The sequence below is a fragment of the Phascolarctos cinereus genome, unplaced genomic scaffold, assembly GCF_003287225.1.
Source record: "Phascolarctos cinereus isolate Bilbo 61053 unplaced genomic scaffold, phaCin_HiC Scaffold_7;HRSCAF=346, whole genome shotgun sequence".
Classification (NCBI taxonomy): domain Eukaryota; kingdom Metazoa; phylum Chordata; class Mammalia; order Diprotodontia; family Phascolarctidae; genus Phascolarctos; species Phascolarctos cinereus.
The window spans coordinates 145,984,410-145,997,309 of NW_027556180.1; the positions used below are offsets into that span (position 1 = coordinate 145,984,410).

The window sequence follows — 12,900 nt, forward strand, 5'->3', positions numbered from 1 at the left end:
ATTCCATGGGTCTTTACATTTATCCATGCTAGAGACCCAGAGGTAAAGCTGTCATCCTAGCTATGGGTATTGGGACAGTCAAATTTTCCTAAATCAAGTTCGGTATTCTATCCACAACACCACACTGGCTCAGGACCCCTTCCAGCTCTTGATTTAGAATCTAGTGATCTAGTTCAACATCGTAGGGACCTCCAGGTGTGGAAACATTCTCCATCAATAGGGATCTGCAGCTCTCTATAGTCTTAGTGGGTTACTAAGAGGTTAAATGACTTGCCCATGGAGACTCAATGTGTGTCAGGTACAGGATTTAAACCCAGCTTCTCCTAACTACATTGGCAGTCCTCACTGTTCTATACTGCTTCTCATCTGTTTCATGTGGTCCATTTAGGAAGCAGGGAGCCAGAAAGGTGGTGTTTAAAACTATAGATAGAAAACTGTTTAACTGAATTATTTTTAAAAGTTGCTTTAACTTAAATTCACTTATATGACTCCAGGGTTGGTTGTTTCGGGTGTTAGGTTGGGGGGGTTTTGGATCACCTAAAATAAAAAAACAAATATGAATAATAATTAAATTTTTATAGCACTTTAAGGTCTGCAAATATTAGCTCATTTTATCCTGACAACAACCCTGGGAGGTAGGTATTTATCTTCACTTTACAGATAAAGAGACTGAGGCAGACAAAGGTTGAATGACTTGCCCAAGAAAAGTGACTGAAGCTGGATTTTAACTCAGATCTCCCTGACATCAGTCCCAGCAGTCCACTCACTATTCCACCTAGCTGCCTAGTGAGAATATGAATAAGGAGGTTTACTTATTTTTTTTCTAGTCAGTCTTGATATTGATTAGCCACAGCCAAAAGATATGTCAGGTTGGTATAGTGGAAGGAGATGGGGCTTTAGAGATAGTGGACCAGAGTTCAAGTCCTTATAATATTTTTACTAGCTGTTTGACCTCAGGCAGCTCCCTCTGGTTTTCCTACCTGTAAAATAAGAAGAAGAATACTTTTCTTGCCTTCCTATCTCAGAGGGCTGCTGTGAGAAAGGTGCTTCGTAAACTTTACATCCTCACTCAAGTGGGAGGTAATTCCTATTGCTTAAGCACTTCTTGTTTTGTTTTGACAGATGCCATGCTCTTGGTGGCAGAGAGGCTAGAGGGGCCATTCAACATCGAATCAGTAATGGATCCCATTGATGTCAAGATCTCTGAAGCCATCATGAACATGCAAGAAAACAGCATGCAAGTATCAGCAAAGGTCAGTCACTTATGTATCATAACTTCAAAACAAAGTAAATTGGTAGGGCTGCCATCTGGGAGCCAATCATTGTAAGTGTTATTACTTTGTCAGTTTTTCCTTTCCAACTGAAAATTATTAAAAAACCCCAACAAAATGGCATTAAGATGAGTAGCAATCTTTTAGTTCACAACCACTCAATCATGAAGAAAATTATTGGCTGCTAAAAAGTTTCAGAAAGCCAAAGCATATTGACTAATGGCTCACAGTTGTGAGGCGTTTTGGCAGAGCTGAGGGGTTTTTTTGTGTCAGAAATGTCTCCACATGCTTACCCTATTTCTCTCTCCAGTAACTTCTAATTATGCCTTCAGGTGGGAGATCCAGGCAGGGATGCCTCATGTTAAGTGTAAATAATTAAACATCCCCGCTAAGGTTCAGGTTGTGACTCTAGGTGTACCTCATTTAGTAGAACTTGTGGGAACAAGGCTTCTTTATGCAAAGTCAGCCATATAAAACTAAACTAAACAAAACCAAACCTCTAAATACATAATATGAAGCCAGAGTACCAGGAGTTGGCAGCTAAATGAGAGAAGAAATAAGAACGACTGAGGGCGCAGGTCCTATTTGTCTCCACCCAATTGCAGATAAGTAGAGCCAAGTGTAGAGAACTTGTAAAGCCTATGAAGTGTCCCCAGCTTCCTCTTTCAGCATTCATTTTCTATGTTTGTTGCAATTCTCCCTCCCCCTACTAAGACGGTACCACATTCCTAGTATCAAAACAGGGAATGAGTTACTTTGTCAGTCATTTATGTTGACTACTAACCATTTGCACCAAAATTTCATCTACAATAGGCAGTGCCGTTTTAAAGACTTCATCCTTAATTTTGGAATGAAATTTAGCCTTTTTCAAAGAATCTTAGACATCAGCACAGGTGGAAAATTATATGTTTGTATTCCTAAGGCCAACTCCAAAATTTAACCTGGTTTAGTCATTGGGAGTGGGGATGGAGGGTGGCACAGACAAAATAGTCCATAGCACCCATTCCTAATCTTTCTCCAGCTGCCTTAGAAAGGTTAAACTCAAGTAGTTCTGGAATCCTCTGGGAAAACTGAAAGGACATAATAGGATGATAGAGTCTCAGAGCTCAAAGGGACTTCATTCAATCCAACCCCTTCATTTTACAGATGAAGGAGAGAAGTTAAATGACTTTCCCAAATTCACATGGTTTTTGAAAGTGGCAGAGCTGGGATTTTAACCAAAATCTTCAGGACATCTTCTTTCCTCAAAGGAAGAAGTTGAGCCAGATAATTTTTAACGTCTCATAACTCTAAATCTGTGATCTTATGATGTCCCCACTCCCAGTCCAATGTTCTTTTCATTACATGAGCTGCTAAAAACACCAGCAATTTTTTTCTATGTAATAGGATTAGGAAAGAGGGTGTCATTTTCCCATAGGAATAGAAAGAAAAGACTTCTCATAAGAACTACTCTTTTTTTCTGGGTGGAATCTGGGAATTTATTTTCTTGGCATCTCCTGGAATAAAATAGAGAGCTGTCTATTAAGTGAAACACATGTAACTCCAGCTTAAATAGCCCTTGCCTAGTTCCATAGAAAAAACCTATCCATCCTTACTGAATGTTAGGTCATCCTGTCTCTAGTATACTGAGATAGATCACCTTTATTTATTTCCAGCTGTTAATCCAGGAATGAAATAATCAATCAACAAAAAAAAATTTAAGCACTTACTTTATGCCAGGCACTGTGCTAAATGATGGGAATACAAATGCAAAACACCAAAATTTCAGATGAAAGAAACCCTTTTATTAAAATTCAAAATTCAACAGGCTGTGATTTTTTTTGTTCTAAGGGTTATGATACAGAATTTTATCTTTTAATATTCTTCAGAAATCAATAGTTCTTTTTCTTCATTTGATCCTTATATAATCATAAAGTATAATTTTTAAAGAAGTAAATATGAGGGTTTGCCTCTTTACTGAATGTCGTAACTGGTCCTCATTTTGAACTCTCCACTCATTTGATAAAATAAAAACTTTCCATCTTGAGGGGGGAAATCTGTTTGATTTAAATCACAGAAATATTCTATATAAGAGTTGAAAATGTTCTTTAATTTTGGAAATATTTGAATTTACTCTCTGCATAAGCCATGTACTTGGTACCACATACTAACTAAAATCAGAATTTTATTTTGTAGCTAACCATGATCTGGCTATCTCTCTTCCTTTCTTCCTTTTGGATTAAAAGAATTTTTACTCAGGATCAACAAATATGCTCAACAAATTTGGTGTAGTCTGACTTTCAGATTCCAGCAAAACATCATTAACTTCTATTTGTCAAGCATTAGGCGAAGACAGAAGCCCTTTAATAATTAGGGATGATAGAGCCGTTCTGAGAATTGTAGAGTTTACAAATTATGGTGGTTTTGGATCCAGGGTGTGATTTAAATTTCTCAGTGGAAACTATGATTATAGTACTTCCTTAGAATGTGGACATTTCACCATTTTATTGAAAAATTTGCAAAGAAAATAACTCCTCAAACTCCATTCTGGAAAAACAGTGAATTAAAATTCCCCACCTACATTGAATAAACATAGAAGGTATCCAAATAGTTTCAGAATTTCATTATTTCTTTACAAAAGGTTATAGTCCTCGCTTCACGTCTTCCTAACATGTTAGCTGAAGGCATTCATTTAATACTTCCCAAACTCTCCAGGTTACAATCTCAGATCCTGTGTATCTCCGTCCTTTCTCAGCACTAAATAAATATGCGCACACACACACACACACACAGGTTTCCACCATATTAAATGAAATGAACAGCTAAATCAGCTACAGCTCCTCACTGATTACATGAACAAATGAAATCCACAGGTATATTTATTTATTTATTTATTTATTCATTCCCAAAAATATTAACTGAGCATCCACTATGCACCCAGAAATTGATCTAGGCACCATAGGAAAACACAAAGAAGACTAAGACATTTCTCCTGACACAGAGTATTTAGTCTAATGAGGGAGATGGAGATATATATATATATATATATGAATGACTCTGACACCAGGTAGAATGTGAAAATTCAATAAGAAAGGTAAGACAAAATGTTGTGGGGGTTCAGAGGAGAGAGGTTGCTTCCAGATAATGGAAAGACCTCATTTTAGCCACTAATACTCACCTTGTCCTCCACTGAACCTTCATCTGTCAGATCTGGTAACAGGTAGCAACATTCTGAATTCAGGTTCCAGATCCTTTTTCTTTGTCTGCAAACCCCTAATTATAAGGTCTAATAAATTCTGAAATTATTAAAGAGGACAATGTGAAAATGTAATAATTACCTACCCCATATTTTTTAACATCCTTTCATCAACTTGTGGCATTTGAGGTTCATCATAATGCCCCTGACATTAATTCAAAGCTCAAGGTTTTCCTTCTCTCTGTGTAGAACATATACATAAATTTAAACACATTTCCCCCAAGTTGAAGAGCAGTTCATTAACTTGAGGCAGCACGGTGCCATGGACACAGCAGTGAATTTGGAATTAGACCTATCTTCTAACTCCCACTCTGCCCCTTAGTATATGATTTGAGTCAGGTTTACCTGTCTAAGACTATTTCCTTATCTATAAAATAAGAGAAAATATACTTGAGAGGTAACATGGCATGGGGTATGGAGAGAAGTCTTAAAAGTTGGGAAGCCTGGGGTTCAAATACCACCTCTCGTTTATATAATTCTGGGTAAGTCACTTAACCTCATGGATCCCCAGGCAACTCACTAAGACTATTGAGTTTGCAAAGAAGGCAAATCTACCTTGGGAGAAGGAGATTTCTCTTTGGGAGTTCCTTATAAAATGAAATACAGGTCCAGAACAAAACCAAAACATTTGCGGTATCTGCTTTACAGGGTTGTTATAAGGATCAGATAAAATAATGCATGTAAAGAATCTTTTAAACCTTAAGATACAATATATACAAAAAATATTATCAGTATTAGTGAGGTACTGGGGAACTAGAGTTGTAGCCCCAAGACCTGGATCTTAATCTAAGTTCTGAAACTAAATACCTGTGTGACTTTGGGCAAAACACCTGCTTTCCCAAGGTCTCAGGTGTTGGATTAAGTGGCATCTGAGGATGCTTCCTACTCTAGAACTGTGTAAGAACTCCTGTTCAACTTTAATTGTACCACATTTTTTTGAGGCAATTGGGTTTAAGTGACTTGACCAGGGTCACAAAGCTAGTAGGGTTGGTGCTCTATCCACTGCCCAACTTGTACCATTTTTAATTGAAAATCTCCCAGTGCTCAATAAACCCTACAGATATTTACTTCATTGCTGATATTAGCCACCCTTGAGAAGGACACAAGGTGGATAGATCACTGCCTGGAATGTACAGAGGGTAATGTATTTAGAAGAAACATAAATCCTGCATCTATTACCATGAAGCAGTCATTTCAACCACACCCCCACAGCCCTCTCTGTCTTCATATTGATCTTCCCGGTTGAAGAACTGGGGTCTTTATTCTCCAATCTTTGTTACCCACCCAGGTCAGGGGAGCTAAATATTTTGAAGGCTTGTTGGGATTTTTGAAGAAACTGAAGACCTTTTCAAGAGCAATAAATCAGAGCTCTCAATTCTGAGCTGTGATTTTCAAAAGCCTAGATATTTCAGACCTGTTGATGAGTTCCTTCCTCTCCTATCAGGAAGATGAAACTTATATCACTAAATATAATTTAACTACATTAGGAATAATTTCAAGACTAATCCAGGGAAAGATTGGTTTGTCAGATATAATCTAAATTAAGGACAAAGACTTATTAAATTCCAACCGAAACTACCCATTCAATTAATGCTTATTACAGACAAGGGAAGAGCCTATTACAGAAAAGTATGATGGCTTTCAGGTGCTTAATTTTATCCAGACAGTTCTTGAGCTTCATTTCTTAGACATACTACAGAAACAAAAACCCAAGGACCTAAAATTTAAAAAACAGAATATAGCTGTCTTTCTTCTCTAAATATATGGGTGGTACAACGTTTAGATCAGGGGTGCTTAACCTGGGGATAATTAACATGAAATATTTTGATAGCTTTATTTCAATATAATTGGTTTCCTCTGCAATCCTGTATATTTTATTTTATGCACTTAAAAACATTATTCCAAGAAGCAGTCCTTAGGCTTCACCAAATTGCCAAAGGGGTCCATGTTACCAAAAAAAAAAAAAAGGCTAAGAGCTGATCTAGATCAACCTTTGAGTTCTTTCAACAAGACACACTTTCTTTTCAGCAGAGAAAGCTTCCCCTTGATTTATGGAGATGGCTTCAAAAGAGGAAAGTAGGAAGCTGAAAGGAATTCCAGCGCTCAAGAATAAAAGAAGCCCTGGAATCAAGCTGAAAACTAATGTGTATGAATGGTTACTAACAAGAATTGTTTGTTCTGCCTCACCTCTAACAAATTCTTTGGCTAGCTAGATATTGGATTACTACAGGCCTTAAACTGCTGCATCTCTCAAAGAACTGTGCCCAACCTTGACCATAGAGAGAAACTATTCCATGTGATAGGAGGAGTCCAGCTAGTCAGGTTGCTCCTGGCCTGCATCTTACCCAATGTAACATTGCTTGTGTTTGTGATTAGTGTCTGCTATTGGAAGATACACTGGGGTTGTTTCTGACATGCCTCCCTTACTTAATCCTCTCTTCTGACCTGGTATAGATTGAATGAAAAAAAAAAACAGCAAAGAGGACACTCCATATGGCATATGACATGCCAAAACAATGTTTAAACATATTTTGAATATAACCTTCAGAAAGCTATGACCAAGAAAGAATAGTAAACTCCATGTGTTAACTGCAGAGATTTGATGTTATCTCTGCAAGCAGTGCACTGAATGCGTTATTTTTCCATTGAAAGAGGCATCTGGGAGGCCCCAATACTGACGGGCCAACTCATCTTACTTTGTTGCTATAAAATAAATAAATTCATTTTCATTCCATTTTCTTTCCTGAAAATTTAAAAGAAAAAAAGAAAGTTAAGCACTTCTACTGTGAAAGCTCTTTCTTTGATTCTTTCAAATCTAAAAATTCATATTCTTGCTGTCAGCTAGTCATTTACACCATTTGATCACACAACTGGAAGATGGCCAAACATTTGCAAGAATTTTCTGTATTTCATTTCCCTTTTTTGTTATTACGTGTAAAAGAATTCTTTCTATTCCTTTCTTGTACAAGATCACACAATATTTAAACTCCAACTTTTCAGTTCCCAGATTCCAAGTTAACGTAATGGCTTTGTTATATAAAGATAAAAAAGAATGGTCAAGAAACATATATTTCTGGAAATGCATCCAAATTTTTTTCTTTTAATGACAAAGTCTAAGTCCAGGCTTCATCCCCTCTCTCCTATAATGTTGCAATAGCTTTTTAAGTGATCTCCCTGATTCCTCTCTCTTTTCTCTCCAAACCATTCCCCACATAGGTGCCAAAATAACCTTCCTTAATTAGCATATAATCTTTTGTGGGTCCCTATTGGCCCTAGGTAAAAATACAAATTTCTCAGCTTAGAATTTAAAACCCTACACAATCTATTCATGACCTACCTTTCTGGACTTTTTTCCTTTGATTCAGCCAAAATAGTCTACATGCTAGTTCCCTGGACAGGCATTCCATCTCTTGTTCTTTACACAAAACTATCCCCGATCCCCTGTGACTAGAATGCACTCCCTCCTCAGCTTTGCTACTTTGAATTCTTAGCTTTCTTCAAGGGTCAACTAAGACACTACTTAAAGCCTTTCCTTTTTTTCTAGTTATTAATGCTTTTCCTTCCTCAGACTGTTTTTACTTGTCTTATACTTTGCATCCCCCCACTAAAATGTAAGAAGAGACTACTTCATCTTTGTCATTTTTCCAATATCTGGTAACTATTAAATGTTTAATAAAAAGTCTTTTGAATTGAAGTGAACCAAATTGAAAATCTCCAACTTTCAGGAACTTTCTCTGAAGGCTTCCTTTGGAGCTCATCACTCAAATGAGTTTAGTTTTAGGGTAAATAATGAGAATTTTAGAGAATTTTAAAGAATTTTAAATTCAACTGAGTCTATCCATAAGCAGAAATTAAGCATGAAATGAGTACTTAAAATAATCATAGTGAATCACATTCTTCTCTGAATTCATGATTCTTCAAAGATGATGTCTTCTCTATGGGGTCATCTTTCCAAACTCTTGAATCTATCAATCAATCAATAAGCATTTATTTAGACCCTACTAAGTGCCAGGCATTGAGCTAGGTGCCAGAGATATAAAATCGAAAGTCAATCAGCCAGCACTTCTTAATCAGAATGTAATGGGATCCCTTGTGCCTGTCAAGACGTTTGCTTGGGCAAGGAGAAAAGCCACCACTTCATGTGACTCAGGGGTCAAGGCTATAGTTGCAGAAGGCATCTGAGTAACCTGAGATAAAGAGGAAGGAAGAAGAGAGAGCTCTTGGTGAATGGCCTCAATTTGTCAGTGAAATATGAAGCAAGGTCTCCCAAGGAGCTTACATTCTCTCTGGGAGACAAAATGTACACATATCTAGACACACACAAAATAGGTACAAAATTAATACAAGGAAATTTGCAAAGGAGACAGTAGTAGCTGAGAGAGGGTCAACAAAAGGCTTGTAGTATAGAACATAGTCAGTGAGCCAAGCCTATAGAAAACTAAAAATCATTTTCAATTTTTTAAATTAATGTTTCCTATGAGGTTTAGAGTTGAAGGGCCTGGGTTCAAATGTTACCAATACTATTTACTCTCTGACATCAGAGGACATCAGAGAGCTCCTCTCAGATTCTCTATTTAAAGAGGAGGCCCCAATATATATCTCATAGTTTCCCACCTGGATGCCTCTGTACCATATACTTCTGCCCTGCTTCCATTTTTAATTGTTCTGTCTTCCTTTATTAGATTGTGAGCTCCTCGAGGGCAGAGACTTTGTATCCCCAGCTTTTAGCACCATGCCTAGCATTTAGTAGGTGCTTAATAAATATTAATTGGCTGATTGACCTGGGCAAATTACTTGACCTTTCTGGATTTTTGATCTCATGTGGTATTTAGAGTTCTGTAAATCCATTTCATTGTCGAAAAATCTACTAATCAAAGATCATGTGAAAGTATGTTTTAATTAGCATCAGAGTCAAGGCGTCTTTTCTCTCCACAATCCCCAAAGTAAACCTGGTAGAGTTAAATGTAAGTGTTCTCTACCCACCACTTGGGAGGAAATGTCAAGGCTCTCTGCTGACTGAGGAATGCAAAAACCTTCAAGGAAGAATTATTTTCTCCAGGAAATGGAAAGAATCTATTTTTATTGAAGTGAAGAACTCAGGAAATATGCTAAGGATCTTACAGATACCCTGGAACCAGGTTTGTGTAGGCATTAGGCATAAATTTTAGAAACCTCAAAACTGACGCAGTAGCTGGTTTTCTAGAATTAAAGTCAATGAAGAGAAGCCAAAACAAGATCTGATGACTTGACTATATTTAGTTTAGGTCAGAATCCTCTCAGCAGAATTTTGAACTCACAGGGGCCTTCAAATGACTTTGCCAGGAATCTTGGCCAAGAGGCCATTGTAATCAAACCTTAAGAATAAAAAAGCATGAATCAAACATCTCCTCATCCATTTCATTATGGGAAAAGAGGGAGTGGGGCAGGGAGGCCGATTCCTGGGACAGAAAGATGAAATTCTGAAGTCACTTTCCCAAGACCAAACCTTGTGGAAAATTGCCAGTCCAAATAATCAGAAATGAAAGAATGAAATGCCTAGTATGAACATGGTGGAGTTAACAGAGAGAGGCAGAAACAAACTAAGATGAGATGATACTTTTAAAATGATTCAGTACTCTACTCAGAAAATTTTTCTTAGGATGTTATTAGCTGATTACTGGTGTAAAGCTATTTTCAAAATGAATCTTGAGAATGTCACCTATTTTTTTTTTGAGACTGGATCTCTCTATCTTTCCCAAACTGGAAGCACATGGGCCACTCGCAGGCTTAATCACAATATTGATCGGCATGGGAGTGTTGACCTGCTCAGTTTCCTTCCTGGATAGATCACCCCTCCTTAGGCAGCCTTGTGAGACTGCACTCCCCCCTCTTCACTCATGGGGACTTACCATATTGGTGTCAGATGTAGCGTGGATGCCTGATCTAAGGCTTTACCTCGCTGCAACTCGGAATTCCCAAACTCAAGTGATCCACTAGCCTTAGCATCTCTGGCAATAAGAATTACAGACCTCCATCCCAGCCACCACCATCACCTCTCTCAGCTTCTCACCTGAATCTTAAACAGCCAGTAACAGAACTTTTCAATTGTATTGGCTTTAATGAAGTGAGGTGCTAAAGCTGCTGGAAAAATATATATATATATATAGGTAGATTTGCAAACTAAATGTAGGCATTTTCCTACTTAGGATCGTAAGACTTTTAGAACTAGAAGGACCTTTAGAGGTCATCTACTCCAAGCCCTTAATTTTACAGATAAGGAAAACTGAGGTCCAAAATGACTAGCACATGGTCACACCAGTGGTAAGTTGCAAAACCTTTATCTAAATGAATCCTAGTATTCTGATGCTAAATTCACTGCTCATTCCATGCTGCCTCCTTCGAATAGTCGTCACCTCTGTGGTAAAATATGACAATAATAGCTAGCATTTAAATGGTGCCATAAAGTTTACAAGGCCCTTCAGACATGTCTCATTTTATCCTTACAACCACATTGGGAAGTAGGCACTTTTGTTATCCCCATTTTACAGATGAAAAACCTGAGGCAGACAGAGGTTAAGTGACTTCCCCAGTGTCACACAGCTATCAAGTGTCTGAGGCTAGATTTGAACTCAGGCCTTCCTGAGACCAGTTCCCCATCCACTGTGCTACTTAGCTAACTCTTACAATATACTGCAACAGTATTATACTATTATACTATACTGTATACTATGTGTGATATACTATAGTACTACAATCCTTGAAAAATTAAGCGAATAAGCAGTCACTAGTGCCTATCATTGTTAGCTTTTAGTGAGAACAGAGATACCAGCAGGCTTTTATCTTTGCCTAGCCAAAATTGTCACTCTGATAACAGATAGCTCACAATTTCTACCTCACCTGTCATACAAATGGAGATCTCTATTTTGTATCATTTTTTGATCTCAGGGATCATCTAGTTCAACCCCCTCCTCCTCAGATATGGAAACTGAGGCCCAGAGAAAATAAGTGACTTACCCTAAGTCACACAGCTAAAAGCCAAGATATGAACCTAATGATCAAATCAATCCTTTGATTCCAATGCCTAGCCATTTAAGGGTTGTTAGATGGAATAGCAGATAGAGTGCCAGACCTGGAGTCAGAAAGACCTGAGTTCAAATCCAGCCTCAGACACTTACTAGCTGTGTGACCCTGAATGATTCACTTAACCCTGTTTGCCTCAACTTCTTCATTTGTAAAATGAGTTGGAGAAGGAAATAGCAAACTACTCCAGTATCTTTGCCAAGAAAACCCCAAATGAAGTCATAAAGAGTCAGACATGACTCAACGACAGTTAACAGCAAACTGCTCCGTGTGCGTGTCCTTGACATGTTTATCACTTTTGCTGGGCAGCTCGTAGAGCCAAGGGAATTTGATCACAAAGGGAACATAATTCCTGCCTTGATTATTATTCTAACAAAATTGCTTGCTTGGCTTGGCTTGAGTTGGTTGAGATAAGTGGATTTGGGAAATATTAGAGGGATTTTTAAAGTCCTGAGGCTTTGGCTATACTCCTATCCAGTTCTGCTTTTCTAACTGAAAACCTGTTAGATGCCCAAGCCCAACAATACTGGAATGGTTTTGCCATTTCCTTCTCCAGCTCATTTAATCATTAGTCAATTCAAACAATATATCAGCAGTACTTTATATGTAACTTATAGTTTTTTCTCTAGTTCATTCACATATATAATCTCATTTGATTACCTAGTACTTCCCTAGGTTTTTGTGAGCACTATATAAACCTCAGTCGTTATTGTTAGTATTATTATCCAGGCATCAGTCCTGTGAGGTAAACAAGGCAGATGGCATCCCTGTTTTGCAGATTATGAAAATGAGGTCTAGAAAGGTAAGGTCACACAGCTAGTAATCAGAAGAAAACAGAACTCAGCTGTTTGAGTCCCTAGTTAATTACTCTTTTTCCTTTACAGTGGAGCCTCTCAAAAATATTAGTGGCTCTCCATCATCAATCAAAATGATTAAATTAATAATAGTATATAGAGTGATCTCATAATAGACTTTATTTTGGAAGATTGAGTTAAATATGTGTCTATCCTATGCAAGGCAGTATGCTAGGTGCTAGGAATACAGAGATACACAAAACACAGATTCTGCCCAGAAAGAATTTGAAATCAAATTTGAAAAGATAAGACCCACATATGTAAGTTGTCCTACAAGTCAGACTATGCCGAGTGGAGGGAAAAGTTCAGGCAAAGCACTGTGAGAAATTAGGAGAGATCACTTTCAACTGGAGAGATCAATCAGTAAGCAATTATTAATTGCCTTCCATATACAAAGCACTAAGTGAGACACTGAGATTACAAATGGAAAGAATGAAACAATCCGTATTCTCATTTTGACCAACAACTTAATGGAGAAGGT

General features: G+C 37.6%; 1 protein-coding gene across 1 annotated transcript in view; it reads left to right on the top strand.

The window, feature by feature from the left end:
• GPC6 (glypican 6) overlaps window positions 1–12,900 on the top strand; it is a 1,286,685-nt gene that overhangs the window by 1,151,068 nt on the left and 122,717 nt on the right. Inside the window, exon 5 of the mRNA XM_020965804.2 lies at window positions 1,123–1,253. Within this exon, the coding sequence (XP_020821463.1) occupies window positions 1,123–1,253 (131 nt within the window). The remainder of the gene's footprint in view (window positions 1–1,122; window positions 1,254–12,900) is intronic.